Raw genomic sequence first — 17,416 nt, 5'->3', positions numbered from 1 at the left:
CATGTCCATGGGCTTATTCACATGAGCGTATATCAGACGCCATTTTCACGGCTGGCTGATATTCGCTACCATCTGATGTATTGGATTCCAATGCATCAGATCACATGAGCTATTCGCAATGGGAGGAGGCGGAGCTAGCTGCTAAGCTCTTGTCCCCCCCCCCCCCCCCCATTGCTGGCTTCCAGCAGGGGGCGGAAGCTTAGCACACTAGTTCCATTGCTGAGAGTTGGCAAGGGGGAGGGAAGGGGGAGACAGCTTAGCAGTGCTAAACTGTCCCCCCCCACCCCCCCACCCAATGACATTGCGGGGTTTGCCGTATATCAACTGGGCCTGGGCTGTCTGAACGGGCGTACAAACTCGTTTTTATGGCACCGATGCCTGTGTGAAAAAACCCTATAGCTGTATCTACAAAAGTGTTGAAAGACCTTCAGGTGCATTCACATTTAGCGGATTTGCTCCAGATTACCTGTAGCTGAAAAAATTTGCAGCAAATCTGCACTGAATTCTGCATTGCAATTGCTACCATTGCATATTTGAGATTTTGTTGCGAATTTGCAGTAGATTTCAGCTGTTCAATTTTAATTCAATTGATGGGATGAAATCTGCAGCAAATCTGCAGCAAATAATGCAGTACACCAGTACTCACTTGGCAGTGGTGTCCTCGCTCCTACTGTTGCACCAAATAGGAAGAGGAGGGCAGCTTTGATTAGTAAAGAGGGCAGGAAAAAGCTCACTGCTTTGAAAGAGCGGCATAGTCACAGAGTTGGAATAAATGTAGAAGCTGTGCAGCTGGAAAATACCTCTTCTTCCCTCCTGGTCTACAAATCAGGGGTGCAGACAGCTGGCATCCATGGTCCAAATTTGGATTGCACTACACCAGTTGAGTAACCCTGTTATCAAATTTGGATTGCAGTCCACCAGTTGAGTAAACCTGTTATAAAACATTGAAATCCAAGCAGTCAAAATTAAATGTTACCAACTTACCCGTTCCAAATCCTGCCTTAAATGTGTAAATAGTTTTAATCTTCTGTACAGTATGTCTTGCTCTTGTTGAGTTAAATCATCTACTTCGTCTGTTTTAGGACTTAAAAGAGGCTTGTTAAAATTGGTCTTCTTCTTCAGCTTCCAGTACTGATAAATAAAGTCAACTACATTCTTGTTCACATTAAGATTCTCTGCCACATCCTCAGACCTGACAAGTTCATGGAAATCCTCTTGTAGTTGTAGAAGTTTATGTTTCCTCAAAGTGACCTTTTCAAGATCCTGTTGCAATTGATCAGCATCTGCTGAGGGAACAGATGAGGATGGTCTTTGGCACTGATCCTCTGGTTTGGTGGCTCCTTTACTATGATCCAAACAATAGGACTTGAACTTCACCTCGTCATTCTCTGCCAATGTGGTGTGCATCTCCAGGTTGTGGTCAAAAGCACAGGTAACATGGAATGCAGTAACGCAGGACGGCATGGAACACTAGAAGTGAAACATACATATGATGTTACCAGAAATATAAAAACTGGGCTTATTCTTTATTTGCTTACAGTAAATACAGTATGAAAGTAAAATATAGGCCAAATGTCCACGATTTGCAGCATCCGCACGGGTCACCAACAATTGCAATTCAAAGTGCTCATAGGGAAGCATTGACATCCGCAACTGAATTTAAAGCATGCCGGTTTGATTTCCGGACCATTTGATGTGGAAAACAAATTGCAGCATGCTCCATTTCAGTGCAGATTCCGTGTAGACGGGCTAAATAGAAGTTAATGACTGTAAATACAATTGCGGATGCACTGCGGATTTGAAGGTTAAAATCAATTAGGGTGGTGGGGAAAAGGCTGGCAGCTAGACTTGCAGATTTTTTTCCATGCGAATGATCCGCAGTGCATCTGCGCTGAAAAAACATTACATCTGTGATCTCCAGCAAATGGTTTCCACAGGTCTCCCACTGCAGAAATGTGCATGCTGAATCTAAAACGCTCATGGACATGAGGCCCTACATCTATATATATAAAATTGAATGTCTGCGTGTCTGTCTGCGTGTCTGTCTGCGTGTCTGTTTGTCCTTTATGCGCTACTACACCATTCATCCGATCTCCATGAAACTTTGGGAAGTTGCTGAGTACACTCCTGGGAAGATTATAGGCATAGTACATTTATGCTACGATAAATTGCGCGCATGCGTGCGTCGTCGACAGTTACGACCCCCCCACGTAGATCGTTCGATTTCCATCATTGCCACTAATTCTCTCACTTCCCGATGTTGTAGAAACATGAAATTTGGCAGGAGCATTGATTATGTCATAAATAGGAAAAGCTAATGGGTCCCAACTCGATTATTCAATTCTAAGCGCCAAAGAATTAGCGTCCAAATTTTACGTACGGAATCTAATTTTCTCGCTTCCCAATGTCATAGAAACGTGAAATTTGGCACGAGCATTGATTATGTCATAAATAGGAAAAGCTAATGGGTCCCAACTCGATTATTCAATTCTAAGCGCCAAAGAATTAGCGTCCAAATTTTACGTACGGAATCTAATTTTCTCGCTTCCCAATGTCATAGAAACTTGAAATTTGGCACAAGCATTGATTATGTCAGAAATAGCAAAAGCTAATGGGTCCCAACTCGATTATTCAATTCTATGCGCAAAAGAATTAGCGTCCAAATTTTATGTACGGAATGTAATTTTCTCACATAGAAAATTGAAATTTGGCACGGACATTGAATATGTCATAAATAAAAACCGCTAATGGGTCCCAACTCGATTATTCAATTCTATGCGCCAAAGAATTAGCATCCAAATTTTACGTACGGAATGTAATTTTCTCACATAGAAACTTGAAATTTGGCACGGGCATTGAATATGTCATAAGTAGGAAACGCTAATGGGTCCCAACTCGATTATTCAATTCTATGCGCAAAAGAATTAGCGTTCAAATTTTACATACGGAATGTAATTTTCTCACATAGAAACTTGAAATTTGGCACGGGCATTGAATATGTCATAAATAGGAAAAGCTAATGGGTCCCAACTCGATTATTCAATTCTATGCGCAAAAGAATTAGCGTCCAAATTTTACGTACGGAATGTAATTTTCTCACATAGAAACTTGAAATTTGGCACGGGCATTGATTATGCCATAAATAGGAAAAGCTAATGGGTCCCAACTTGATTATTCAATTCTAAGCGCAAAACAATTAGCGTCCAAATTTTACGTACAGAATCTAATTCTCTCACTTCCTGATATATATAAGTGAATGTATGTCTGTCTGTCTGTCCTTTATGCATTACTACACCATTCATCCAATTGCCATGAGACTTTGGGAAGTTGCTGAGTACACTCCTGGGAAGATTATAGGAATAGTACAACTATCCTACGATAGGTGGCGCGCGTGCGAGCATCGTCGACAGTTATGTCCCCCAGACAAAGATCGTTTGATTTCCATCTCAAGCACGAAACCAAAAGGCATTACGAGCAACGGGTGGCGTGTTCAACTACAAAATGATGCATCCGCCGAACGTTTTGCAAGACAATTGCTGGATATTGAGAATGCTGAGGTAAAATGAAAGCTGTGCTGTGATTGGTTGCTATTTCTTATACTGCTGAGGTAACATGAAAGCTGTGCTGTGATTGGTGGCTACTTCTTATACTACTGAGGTTGCATGAAAGCTGCGCTGCGATTCGTTGTTATATATTATACCACTGAGGTAACATGAAAGCTGCGCTGTGATTGGTTGCTATATATAATACCGCAGAGGTAACATGAAAGCTGCGCTGTGATTGGTTGCTATTTTTTATATTGCTGAGGCAGAATAAAAGTTGCGCTGTGATTGGTTGTTATTTCTCTTACTGTTGAGGTAACATGAAAGCTGCGCTGTGATTGGTTGTTATATATTATACCACTGAGGTAACATGAAAGCTGCGCTGTGATTGGTTGTTATCTAGACATATAAAAACGAATGAATGTATGTCTGTCTGTCTTCGCAGCAACGCGCGACGGGTAAGCTAGTATAATAATAATAATCTTTATTTGTATAGCGCCAACATATTCCGCAGTGCTTACAAAGACAGGGGGAATACAGAAGGACAAAAGTACAAAAATTACAGAACCACGGTTACATATAGTAATCAGTTGATGGAAACAATAGGGATGAAGATCCTGCTCCAGCGAGCTTACATACTACAAATAATAGGGTGATGCAGAAGGTAAAGGGCTGGAGATGTGCACGGTATAGCGAGGTGGAGAGTGAGGGATGCTATACACATAAACAATGGTCAGACGTTCAGCCGTGTGACAGCAGAATTGGTATGACTGCAGGGGCAGTTGATGGTGGCTAGTAGGGATTGCAGTCAATAGGTCAGGGAGCATGTTATCAGGCCTAGTACAGAGTGGTTTGGTTTAGGGGATGTGGTATGCCTCCCTGAAGAGGTGCATTTTTAGAGCACGTTTGAAGTTTTGTGAGTCCTGGATTGCCCGGATAACCTTTGTTAGTGCGTTCCAGAGGACTAGTGCTGCTCTGGAGAAGTTTTGGAGGTGGGAATGACAGGTTCGAATTAAAGGGGCACTCAGTCTGGTTTTGTCAGCAGAGCAGAGAGCCTGGGCTGGGTAATGGATTGAGATGAGGGAAGAAATGTAGGGTGGCGCTGCCCTGTGGAGTGCTTTATGGATGAAGGTTGTGAGTGTAAATTGAATTCTGTATTTAACGGGCAGCCAGTGCAGTAACTGGCACAGGGCAGAGGCTGCACATGAAGATGAGCCTGGCTGCCGCATTCAGGATGGATTGGAGAGAGTAGAGTATGGCGCAGAGGAGGCCGATCAGCAACGAGTTGCAATAGTCGAGCCGAGAGTGAATGAAGACAGCAATAAGCATTTTTAGCGTGAGAAAAGAGTGGATTCTCGCGATGTTTTTGAGGTGCAGCTGACATGTTTGGGCAAGAGATTGGATGTAGGGAATAAAGGAGAGATCGGAGTCAAATGTTACCCCAAGGTAGCGGGCATACTGTCTGGGAGTTATGGTGGCGCCACAAAGAGGTCGAGGAGGATCAGTAGGGAGTAATAACCCCTCAATTTGGCTGTCAGGTCGTCATTTGACACCCTTGTAAGGGCAGTTTCTGTCGAGGGTAGGGGTCGAAAGCCAGAAAGTAGGGGGTTGAGAAGAGAGTTCTCTGATAGGTAGCTTACAAGGCAGGAGTAAACCAGGCGTTCAAATATTTTGGACATGAAGGGGAGATTATAGATGGGTTGGTAGTTGGCAGCATCAGTCGCGTCAAGAGTCGGCTTCTTTAGCAGTGGGGATATGATGGCATGTTTCAAAGAAGAGGTAAAGATGCCAGAGGTCAGAGAGAGGTTGAATATAGTGGTGAGATGGGAGATAACCACTGGGGAGAGGGACCGGAGGAGGTATGAGGGGAGAGGGTCGTTAGCGCAGGTGGTGGGGCGAGCAGAGGAAAGCAATTTCCTCTGTTGTTGGTCTGAGTACAGACAGTGAGCAGGAGCTAGATGCAGTATTGATGAGACTAGGGTCCGGGCTAGCCTGGGATTGGGAAGTTATTTCCAGACGGATGTCATCACTTTTCTTTTTGAAGTTAGCATCCAGTTCTGCAGCACTGAGATCCATACTACATTGACTCGATGTCTGCTATGTGAAAATAAAAAGGTTCGAAAATATTTTTGGGTGTTTCTTTGCCCATTTTTCTGTCTCTACCTGAGTCTGTCTTTCTCTGCGCCTGTATCTCTGGCTGTGTCAGTGTGTTTCTTTCTCTTTGTCTACGTCTGTCTTTTCTCTGCCCGTCATTTCAGTTTGCTCTTTCTTTGTCTTCTGACTCTGTCTGTAATTTTGGCCCAAAGGGGGTTATTAGCCAATGATGGCCAGGACTGTCACGCCCCCTTTCATGCCTTTGTCCCGAGCGCTGCCTCTGTTCTCAGGAGCTGCGATAAACAGGATTTATGAGTGGCAGCTCAGCCACTTCCTATATGCAGCTTCTATGACACAATGGCTGTGATTGGTTATTCAGTGCTGCATTGAAAGGATGAACCAATCACAGCCATCGCATGCTCCCCTTTAGCACCGCCCACTCTTGCTCGCTTAGCAACGCTTCACTGTCCCCAGGCACGTGCCAATACACTTAACATAGGAACTTTGGGCTGCCCTTACAAGTCACTCGCTTTACCAAACTCCAATTCTATGATTTTACGGATGGTGAGGGTGTCAGTAATCTAATGACACTAAAATCGTCCACCGAAGGTTGCACAAAAGGGATCAAAGTGTGGTGCAAGAAAAATCATGTAGGCTTTTTTATATTAGATATGCTGTTATCTTTGGAACTCTTTAAAGCAATGCTTTTTAACCCTGGAACATCTAAGGCGAGTCTCTCGGACTCATGCCATTATGTTTTTGAGAATTTGTGGTACCTCCTTCTAGCTTTGTGTAATATCCCTTCCACTATTCCCCTATCATGTTGTTCTACATATAATATGATTTTGCACTTTCTTTCTACATTATGTATCAACTAGATTAATACTTTTACATATTTTTGTTATAGACACCTAACATGAGTTTGACGGACTCACGAGCTATTTCAAAGGTCACGTATTCTTCCCGCCTTTGAGCTTTGCTATGGACGGCAGATAATGTATTGCAGTGATTTTTGGGTAGATCCCACCACAATTGAGAGAAAAGTCGAGCATCATTTGCCAGATAGTAATAGTTGGAAAACAAGCGTGTATGTTCTTAATTGAAGTGCTGAAAATATTGATGAAAATTTGGACGGTAACAGCATTACACTGCTGGCTGTTGGAAATTCCTGCTACGTAGAGAAAGACGGCTCTGTGTGGAGCAGAAATCCACCAGAGCCATTCAAAATGAGAAGATATAACATTATCAGCTCACAGACAAAATGTTAAAGCTGTTATTAGAGATGAGCGAGCACCAAAATGCTCGGGTGCTCGTTACTCGGGACGAACTTTTCGCAATGCTCGAGGGTTCGTTTCGAGTAACGAACCCCATTGAAGTCAATGGGCGACCCGAGCATTTTTGTATTTCGCCGATGCTCGCTAAGGTTTCCTTGTGTGAAAATCTGGGCAATTCAAGAAAGTGATGGGAACGACACAGCAACGGATAGGGCAGGCGAGGGGCTACATGTTGGGCTGCATCTCAAGTTCACAGGTCCCACTATTAAGCCACAATAGCGGCAAGAGTGGGCCCCCCCCCTCCCAAAAACTTTTACTTCTGAAAAGCCCTCATTAGCATGGCATATCTTAGCTAAGCACCACACTACCTCCAACAAAGCACAATCACTGCCTGCATGACACTCCACTGCCACTTCTCCTGGGTTACATGCTGCCCAACCCCCACCCCCCACGACCCAGTGTCCACAGCGCACACCAAACTGTCCCTGCGCAGCCTTCAGCTGCCCTCATGCCACACCACCCTCATGTCTATTTAGAAGTGCGTCTGCCATGAGGAGGAACCGCAGGCACACACTGCAGAGGTTGGCATGGCTAGGCAGCGACCCTCTTTAAAAGGGGCGGGGCGATAGCCCACAATGCTGTACAGAAGCAATGAGAAATAGAATCCTGTGCCACCGCCATCAGGAGCTGCACACGTGGGCATAGCAATGGGGAACCTATGTGCCACACACTATTCATTCTGTCAAGGTGTCTCTGCATGCCCCAGTCAGACGGGCTTTTTAATTCATAGACACAGGCAGGTACAACTCCCTATTGTGAAGTCCCTGTCGACCGACAGCATGGGTGGCTCCCTGGAACCCACCGGCGATACACAAAAATATCCCATTGCATTGCCCAACACAGCTGAGGTAGTAATGTCGTGCTTAATGCAGGTGGGCTTCGGCCCATACTGCATGCCCCAGTCAGACTGGGGTTCTTTACAAGTGGACACATGTACGTTAAACTCCGTGTGCACCTACAGCATGGGTGGCTCCCTGGAACCCACCAGCGATACACAAAAATATCCCATTGCATTGCCCAACACAGCTGAGGTAGTAATGTCGTGCTTAATGCAGGTGGGCTTCGGCCCACACTGCATGCCCCAGTCAGACTGGGGTTCTTTACAAGTGGACACATGTAGGTTAAACTCCGTGTGCACCTACAGCATGGGTGGCTCCCTGGAACCCACCGGCGATACACAAAAATATCCCATTGCATTGCCCAACACAGCTGAGGTAGTAATGTCGTGCTTAATGCAGGTAGGCTTCGGCCCACACTGCATGTCCCAGTCAGACTGGGGTTCTTTACAAGTGGACACATGTAGGTTAAACTCCGTGTGCACCTACAGCATGGGTGGCTCCCAGGAACCCACCGGCGATACACAAAAATATCCCATTGCATTGCCCAACACAGCTGAGGTAGTAATGTCGTGCTTAATGCAGGTGGGCTTCGGCCCACACTGCATGCCCCAGTCAGACTGGGGTTCTTTACAAGTGGAAACAGATGCATTTATAATTCCCTGTGGACCCACAGCATGGGTGGGTGCCAGGAAGCCACCGGCGGTACATAGAAATATCCCATTGCATTGCCCAACACAGCTGAGGTAGTAATGTCGTGCTTAATGCAGGTGGGCTTCGGCCCACACTGCATGCCCCAGTCAGACTGGGGTTCTTTACAAGTGGAAACAGATGCATTTATAATTCCCTGTGGACCCACAGCATGGGTGGGTGCCAGGAAGCCACCGGCGGTACATAGAAATATCCCATTGCATTGCCCAACAAAGCTGAGGTAGTAATGTCGTGCTTAATGCAGGTGGGCTTCGGCCCACACTGCATGCCCCAGTCAGACTGGGGGTCTTTACAAGTGGAAACAGATGCATTTATAATTCCCTGTGGACCCACAGCATGGGTGGGTGCCAGGAAGCCATCGGCGGTACATAGAAATATCCCATTGCATTGCCCAACACAGCTGAGGTAGTAATGTCGTGCTTAAAGCAGGTGGGCTTCGGCCCACACTGCATGCCCCAGTCAGACTGGGGTTCTTTACAAGTGGACACATGTAGGTTAAACTCCGTGTGCACCTACAGCATGGGTGGCTCCCTGGAACCCACCGGCGGTACATAAAAATATCCCATTGCATTGCCCAACACAGCGGATGTAACGTCAGCTGTAATGCAGGTGGGCTAAAAATTCATTTGATTACACTGTAGGCGAGGGCCCACAAAAATTGCTGTATCAACAGTACTAATGTACATCCAAAAAATTGGCCATGGCCAACCAAGAGGGCAGGTGAAACCCATTAATCGCTTTGGTTAATGTGGCTTAAGTGGTAACTAGGCCTGGAGGCAGCCCAGTTTAACTAAAAATTGGTTCAAGTTAAAGTTTCAACGCTTTTAAGAGCATTGAAACATATAAAAATTGTTTAGAAAAATTATATGAGTGAGCCTTGTGGCCCTAAGAAAAATTGCCCGTTCAGCGTGATTACGTGAGGTTTCAGGAGGAGGAGCAGGAGGAGGAGGAGGAATATTAGACACAGATTGATGAAGCAGAAATGTCCCCGTTTTGGATGGTGAGAGAGAACGTAGCTTCCATCCGCGGGTGCAGCCTACGTATTGCTTACGTATCGCTGCTGTCCGCTGGTGGAGAAGAGAAGTCTGGGGAAATCCAGGCTTTGTTCATCTTGATGAGTGTTAGCCTGTCGGCACTGTCGGTTGACAGGCGGGTACGCTTATCTGTGATGATTCCCCCAGCCGCACTAAACACCCTTTCCGACAAGACGCTAGCCGCAGGACAAGCAAGCACCTCCAGGGCATACAGCGCTAGTTCAGGCCACGTGTCCAGCTTCGACACCCAGTAGTTGTAGGGGGCAGAGGCGTCACGAAGGACGGTCGTGCGATCGGCTACGTACTCCCTCACCATCCTTTTACAGTGCTCCCGCCGACTCAGCCTTGACTGGGGAGCGGTGACATAGTCTTGCTGGGGAGCCATAAAGCTGTCCAGGCCCTTAAAGACTGTTGCACTGCCTGGGCTGTACATGCTGCTCGATCTACGCACCTCCCCTGCTACCTGGCCCTCGGAACTGCGCCTTCTGCCACTACCGCTGTCGGATGGGAATTTTACCATCAGCTTGTCCGCCAGGGTCCTGTGGTATAGCAACACTCTCGAACCCCTTTCCTCTTCGGGAATGAGAGTGGGAAGGTTCTCCTTATAGTGTGGGTCGAGCAGTGTGTACACCCAGTAATCCGTAGTGGCCAGAATGCGTGTAATGCGAGGGTCACGAGAAAGGCATCCTAACATGAAGTCAGCCATGTGTGCCAGGGTACCTGTACGCAACACATGGCTGTCCGCACTAGGAAGATCACTTTCAGGATCCTCCTCCTCCTCCTCCTCCTCAGGCCATACACGCTGAAATGATGACAGGCAAGCAGCATGGGTACCGTCAGCAGTGGGCCAAGCTGTCTCTTCCCCCTCCTCCTCATCCTCCTCATGCTCCTCCTCCTCCTCCTGAATGCGCTGAGATATAGACAGGTGGGTGCTCTGACTATCCAGCGACATACTGTCTTCCCCCGGCTCTGTTTCCGAGCGCAAAGCGGCTGCCTTTATGGTTTGCAGGGAACTTCTCAAGATGCATAGCAGAGGAATGGTGACTCTAATGATTGCAGCATCGCCGCTCACCACCTGGGTAGACTGCTCAAAGTTTCGAAGGACCTGGCAGATGTCTGCCAACCAGGCCCACTCTTCTGAAAAGAATTGAGGAGGCTGACTCCCACTGCGCCGCCCATGTTGGAGTTGGTATTCCACTATAGCTCTACGCTGCTCATAGAGCCTAGCCAACATGTGGAGCGTAGAGTTCCACCGTGTGGGCACGTCGCACAGCAGTCGGTGCACTGGCAGATTAAACCGATGTTGCAGGGTGCGCAGGGTGGCAGCGTCCGTGTGGGACTTGCGGAAATGTGCGCAGAGCCGGCGCACCTTTACGAGCAGGTCTGACAAGCGTGGGTAGCTTTTCAGAAAGCGCTGAACCACCAAATTAAAGACGTGGGCCAGGCATGGCACGTGCGTGAGGCTGCCGAGCTGCAGAGCCGCCACCAGGTTACGGCCGTTGTCAAACACGACCATGCCCGGTTGGAGGCTCAGCGGCGCAAGCCAACGGTCGGTCTGCTCTGTCAGACCCTGCAGCAGTTCGTGGGCCGTGTGCCTCCTATCTCCTAAGCTGAGTAGTTTCAGCACGGCCTGCTGACGCTTGCCCACCGCTGTGCTGCCACGCCGCGCGACACCGACTGCTGGCGACGTCCTGCTGCTGCTGACACATCTAGATTGCGAGACAGAGGTTGAGGAGGAGGAGGAGGGTGCTTTAGTGGAAGAAGCATACACCGCCAAACATACCACCACCGAGCTGGGGCCCGCAATTCTGGGGGTGGGTAGGACGTGAGCGGTCCCAGGCTCTGACTCTGTCCCAGCCTCCACTAAATTCACCCAATGTGCCGTCAGGGAGATGTAGTGGCCCTGCCCGCCTGTGCTTGTCCACGTGTCCGTAGTTAAGTGGACCTTGCCACTAACCGCATTGGTGAGGGCGCGTACAATGTTGCGGGAGACGTGGTCGTGCAGGGCTGGGACGGCACATCGGGAAAAGTAGTGACGACTGGGAACTGAGTAGCGCAGGGCCGCCGCCGCCATCATAGCTTTGAAAGCCTCCGTTTCCACAACCCTATACGGCAGCATCTCAAGGCTGATCAATTTGGCTATGTGGACGGTTAACGATTGAGCGTGCGGGTGCGTGGCGGCGTACTTGCGCTTGCGCTCCAACACTTGCGCTAGCGACGGCTGGACTGTGCGGTGCGAGACATTGCTGGATGGGGCCGAGGACAGCGGAGGTGAGGGTGTGGGTGCAGGCCATGAGACGGTCGTGCCTGTGTCCTGAGAGGGGGGTTGGATCTCAGTGGCAGGTTGGGGCACAGGGGGAGAGGCAGCGGTGCAAACCGGAGGCGGTGAACAGCCTTCGTCCCACCTTGTGGGGTGCTTGGCCATCATATGTCTGCGCATGCTGGTGGTGGTCAGGCTGTTGGTGGTGGCTCCCCGGCTGATCTTGGCGCGACAAAGGTTGCACACCACTGTTCGTCGGTCGTCAGGCGTCTCGGTGAAAAACTGCCAGACCTTAGAGCACCTCGGCCTCTGCAGGGTGGCATGGCGCGAGGGTGCGCTTTGGGAAACACTTGGTGGATTATTCGGTCTGGCCCTGCCTCTACCCCTGGCCACCGCACTGCCTCTTGCAACCTGCCCTGCTGCTGCCCGTGCCTCCCCCTCTGAAGACCTGTCCTGTGTAGGCGTTGCACACCAGGTGGGGTCAGTCACCTCATCGTCCAGCTGCTCTTCCTCCGAATCCTCTGTGCGCTCCTCCCTCGGACTCACTGCCCTTACTACTACCTCACTGCAAGACAACTGTGTCTCATCGTCATCGTCCTCCTCACCCACTGAAAGGTCTTGAGACAGTTGCCGGAAGTCCCCAGCCTCATCCCCCGGACCCCGGGAACTTTCCAATGGTTGTGCATCAGTGACGATAAACTCATCTGGTGGGAGAGGAACCACTGCTGCCCAATCTGAGCAGGGGCCCGAGAACAGTTCCTGGGAGTCTTCCCGCTCCTGAGCATGTGTCATTGTAGTGGAGTGAGGAGGCTGGGAGGAAGGACGAGCAGCAGACAGAGGATTCGGATTTGCAGCAGTGGACGGCGCAGAACTGTGGCTGGACGATAGGTTGCTCGAAGCACTTTCTGCCATCCAGGACAGGACCTGCTCACACTGCTCATTTTCTAATAAAGGTCTCCCGCGTGGACCCATTAATTGGGCGATGAATGTGGGGACGCCAGAAACGTGCCTCTCTCCTAATCGCGCAGCAGTCGGCTGCGACACACCTGGATCAGGAGCTCGGCCTGTGCCCACACCCTCACTTGGCCCTCCGCGTCCTCGGCCGCGTCCACGTCCTCTAGGCCTACCCCTACCCCTCAGCATGCTGTATTACCAGTGATTTGATTTCCCAGGCAGGAAAGAAATTGGCGCAAGGCTGCACTCAACCGTAGCTGGTTGCGTCTGATTTTTTTACGTTCTCCACGCAGCACACACGTACCCAGAGCCCTTAGGACTGACAGAGGCAGGGCAAATATACTTTTTTCCCTTTTGTTTAAAAGGATAGGCCCACTGCGTCTATTCACTGAATAATAAGTTTAATAACTGACACTGTGTTGCGGCCCTGCAAAAGTGTCACAGAACTTTACTGTTGCAGAGTTATTAACTGTGGCAGAGCAGGTATTTCCCAGGCAGGAAAGAAATTGGCGCAAGGCTGCACTCAACCGTAGCTGGTTGCGTCTGATTTTTTTACGTTCTTCACGCAGCACACACGTACCCAGAGCCCTTAGGACTGACAGGCAGGGCAAATATACTTTTTTCCCTTTTGTTTAAAAGGATAGGCCCACTGCGTCTATTCACTGAATAATAAGTTTAATAACTGACACTGTGTTGCGGCCCTGCAAAAGTGTCACAGAACTTTACTGTTGCAGAGTTATTAACTGTGGCAGAGCAGGTATTTCCCAGGCAGGAAAGAAATTGGCGCAAGGCTGCACTCAACCGTAGCTGGTTGCGTCTGATTTTTTTACGTTCTCCACGCAGCACACACGTACCCAGAGCCCTTAGGACTGACAGAGGCAGGGCAAATATACTTTTTTCCCTTTTGTTTAAAAGGATAGGCCCACTGCGTCTATTCACTGAATAATAAGTTTAATTACTGACACTGTGTTGCGGCCCTGCAAAAGTGTCACAGAACTTTACTGTTGCAGAGTTATTAACTGTGGCAGAGCAGGTATTTCCCAGGCAGGAAAGAAATTGGCGCAAGGCTGCACTCAACCGTAGCTGGTTGCGTCTGATTTTTTTACGTTCTCCACGCAGCACACACGTACCCAGATCCCTTAGGACTGACAGAGGCAGGGCAAATATACTTTTTTCTCTTTTGTTAAAAAAGAAAAGGCCCACTGCGTCTATTCAATGACTAATATAGCTGTGTTGCGGCCCTGCAAAAGTGTCACAGAACTTTACTGTTGCAGAGTTATTAACTGTGGCAGAGCAGGTATTTCCCAGGCAGGATAGAAATTGGCGCAAGGCTGCACTCAACCGTAGCTGGTTGCGTCTGATTTTTTTACGTTCTCCACGCAGCACACACGTACCCAGAGCCCTTAGGACTGACAGAGGCAGGGCAAATATACTTTTTTCCCTTTTGTTTAAAAGGATAGGCCCACTGCGTCTATTCACTGAATAATAAGTTTAATAATTGACACTGTGTTGCGGCCCTGCAAAAGTGTCACAGAACTTTACTGTTGCAGAGTTATTAACTGTGGCAGAGCAGGTATTTCCCAGGCAGGATAGAAATTGGTGCAAGGCTGCACTCAACCGTAGCTGGTTGCGTCTGATTTTTTTACGTTCTCCACGCAGCACACACGTACCCAGAGCCCTTAGGACTGACAGAGGCAGGGCAAATATACTTTTTTCCCTTTTGTTTAAAAGGATAGGCCCACTGCGTCTATTCACTGAATAATAAGTTTAATAATTGACACTGTGTTGCGGCCCTGCAAAAGTGTCACAGAACTTTACTGTTGCAGAGTTATTAACTGTGGCAGAGCAGGTATTTCCCAGGCAGGAAAGAAATTGGCGCAAGGCTGCACTCAACCGTAGCTGGTTGCGTCAGATTTTTTTACGTTCTCCACGCAGCACACACGTACCCAGAGCCCTTAGGACTGACAGAGGCAGGGCAAATATACTTTTTTCCCTTTTGTTTAAAAGGATAGGCCCACTGCGTCTATTCACTGAATAATAAGTTTAATAACTGACACTGTGTTGCGGCCCTGCAAAAGTGTCACAGAACTTTACTGTTGCAGAGTTATTAACTGTGGCAGAGCAGGTATTTCCCAGGCAGGAAAGAAATTGGCGCAAGGCTGCACTCAACCGTAGCTGGTTGCGTCTGATTTTTTTACGTTCTCCACGCAGCACACACGTACCCAGAGCCTTTAGGACTGACAGAGGCAGGGCAAATATACTTTTTTCCCTTTTGTTAAAAAAGAAAAGGCCCACTGCGTCTATTCAATGACTAATATAACTGTGTTGCGGCCCTGCAAAAGTGTCACAGAACTTTACTGTTGCAGAGTTATTAACTGTGGCAGAGCAGGTATTTCCCAGGCAGGATAGAAATTGGCGCAAGGCTGCACTCAACCGTAGCTGGTTGCGTCTGATTTTTTTACGTTCTCCACGCAGCACACACGTACCCAGAGCCCTTAGGACTGACAGAGGCAGGGCAAATATACTTTTTTCCCTTTTGTTTAAAAGGATAGGCCCACTGCGTCTATTCACTGAATAATAAGTTTAATAATTGACACTGTGTTGCGGCCCTGCAAAAGTGTCACAGAACTTTACTGTTGCAGAGTTATTAACTGTGGCAGAGCAGGTATTTCCCAGGCAGGATAGAAATTGGTGCAAGGCTGCACTCAACCGTAGCTGGTTGCGTCTGATTTTTTTACGTTCTCCACGCAGCACACACGTACCCAGAGCCCTTAGGACTGACAGAGGCAGGGCAAATATACTTTTTTCCCTTTTGTTTAAAAGGATAGGCCCACTGCGTCTATTCACTGAATAATAAGTTTAATAATTGACACTGTGTTGCGGCCCTGCAAAAGTGTCACAGAACTTTACTGTTGCAGAGTTATTAACTGTGGCAGAGCAGGTATTTCCCAGGCAGGAAAGAAATTGGCGCAAGGCTGCACTCAACCGTAGCTGGTTGCGTCTGATTTTTTTACGTTCTCCACGCAGCACACACGTACCCAGAGCCCTTAGGACTGACAGAGGCAGGGCAAATATACTTTTTTCCCTTTTGTTTAAAAGGAAAGGCCCACTGCGTCTATTCACTGAATAATAAGTCTAATAACTGACACTGTGTTGCGGCCCTGCAAAAGTGTCACAGAACTTTACTGTTGCAGAGTTATTAACTGTGGCAGAGCAGGTATTTCCCAGGCAGGAAAGAAATTGGCGCAAGGCTGCACTCAACCGTAGCTGGTTGCGTCAGATTTTTTTACGTTCTCCACGCAGCACACACGTACCCAGAGCCCTTAGGACTGACAGAGGCAGGGCAAATATACTTTTTTCCCTTTTGTTTAAAAGGATAGGCCCACTGCGTCTATTCACTGAATAATAAGTTTAATAACTGACACTGTGTTGCGGCCCTGCAAAAGTGTCACAGAACTTTACTGTTGCAGAGTTATTAACTGTGGCAGAGCAGGTATTTCCCAGGCAGGAAAGAAATTGGCGCAAGGCTGCACTCAACCGTAGCTGGTTGCGTCTGATTTTTTTACGTTCTCCACGCAGCACACACGTACCCAGAGCCTTTAGGACTGACAGAGGCAGGGCAAATATACTTTTTTCCCTTTTGTTCAAAAAGAAAAGGCCCACTGCGTCTATTCAATGACTAATATAACTGTGTTGCGGCCCTGCAAAAGTGTCACAGAACTTTACTGTTGCAGAGTTATTAACTGTGGCAGAGCAGGTATTTCCCAGGCAGGATAGAAATTGGCGCAAGGCTGCACTCAACCGTAGCTGGTTGCGTCTGATTTTTTTACGTTCTCCACGCAGCACACACGTACCCAGAGCCCTTAGGACTGACAGAGGCAGGGCAAATATACTTTTTTCCCTTTTGTTTAAAAGGATAGGCCCACTGCGTCTATTCACTGAATAATAAGTTTAATAACTGATACTGTGTTGCGGCCCTGCAAAAGTGTCACAGAACTTTACTGTTGCAGAGTTATTAACTGTGGCAGAGCAGGTATTTCCCAGGCAGGAAAGAAATTGGCGCAAGGCTGCACTCAACCGTAGCTGGTTGCGTCTGATTTTTTTACGTTCTCCACGCAGCACACACATACCCAGAGCCCTTAGGACTGACAGAGGCAGGGCAAATATACTTTTTTCCCTTTTGTTAAAAAAGAAAAGGCCCACTGCGTCTATTCAATGACTAATAACTGTGTTGTGGCCCTGCCTACACAATTCTGTGCCTGTAGTATCAATGGAGGGTGCAATGCTCTGCACCGCCGATTTTGAGAAAAAAAAAAAAAGCAACACAGCTAACAGCAGCCTGCACAGTACTCCACACATGTGGCCCTAGAAAGGACCGTTGAGGTTCTTGAAGGCTACACTCACTCCTAACACTCTCCCTGCCTAAGCACCACTTCTGTCCCTAATACCGGGTGCAATGCTCTGCACTGCCGATTTTGAGAAAAAAAAAAATGTCTCCACTGCTAACAGCAGCCTGCACACACGTAGATGTGGCCCTAAGAAGGACCGTTGGGGTTCTTGAAGCCTACACTCACTACAAATACTCTCCCTACAGCAACTCCAATAGAACAGCACTTTCCCTCAGCTAACTCACAAGACATCTGAGGCGAGC

At 48.0% G+C, this 17,416-nt stretch overlaps 1 protein-coding gene across 1 annotated transcript in view; it reads right to left on the bottom strand.

Annotated features, from left to right (window-relative positions):
- JADE2 (jade family PHD finger 2) overlaps positions 1–17,416 on the bottom strand; it is a 1,098,400-nt gene that overhangs the window by 308,833 nt on the left and 772,151 nt on the right. The window contains 1 exon segment of the mRNA XM_066591009.1: positions 985–1,470. Coding sequence (XP_066447106.1) covers positions 985–1,470 — 486 coding nt within the window.

This window comes from Eleutherodactylus coqui, chromosome 2, assembly GCF_035609145.1.
Source record: "Eleutherodactylus coqui strain aEleCoq1 chromosome 2, aEleCoq1.hap1, whole genome shotgun sequence".
In the NCBI taxonomy this organism is placed as follows: domain Eukaryota; kingdom Metazoa; phylum Chordata; class Amphibia; order Anura; family Eleutherodactylidae; genus Eleutherodactylus; species Eleutherodactylus coqui.
This window is presented reverse-complemented; position numbering and strand designations above follow the sequence as displayed.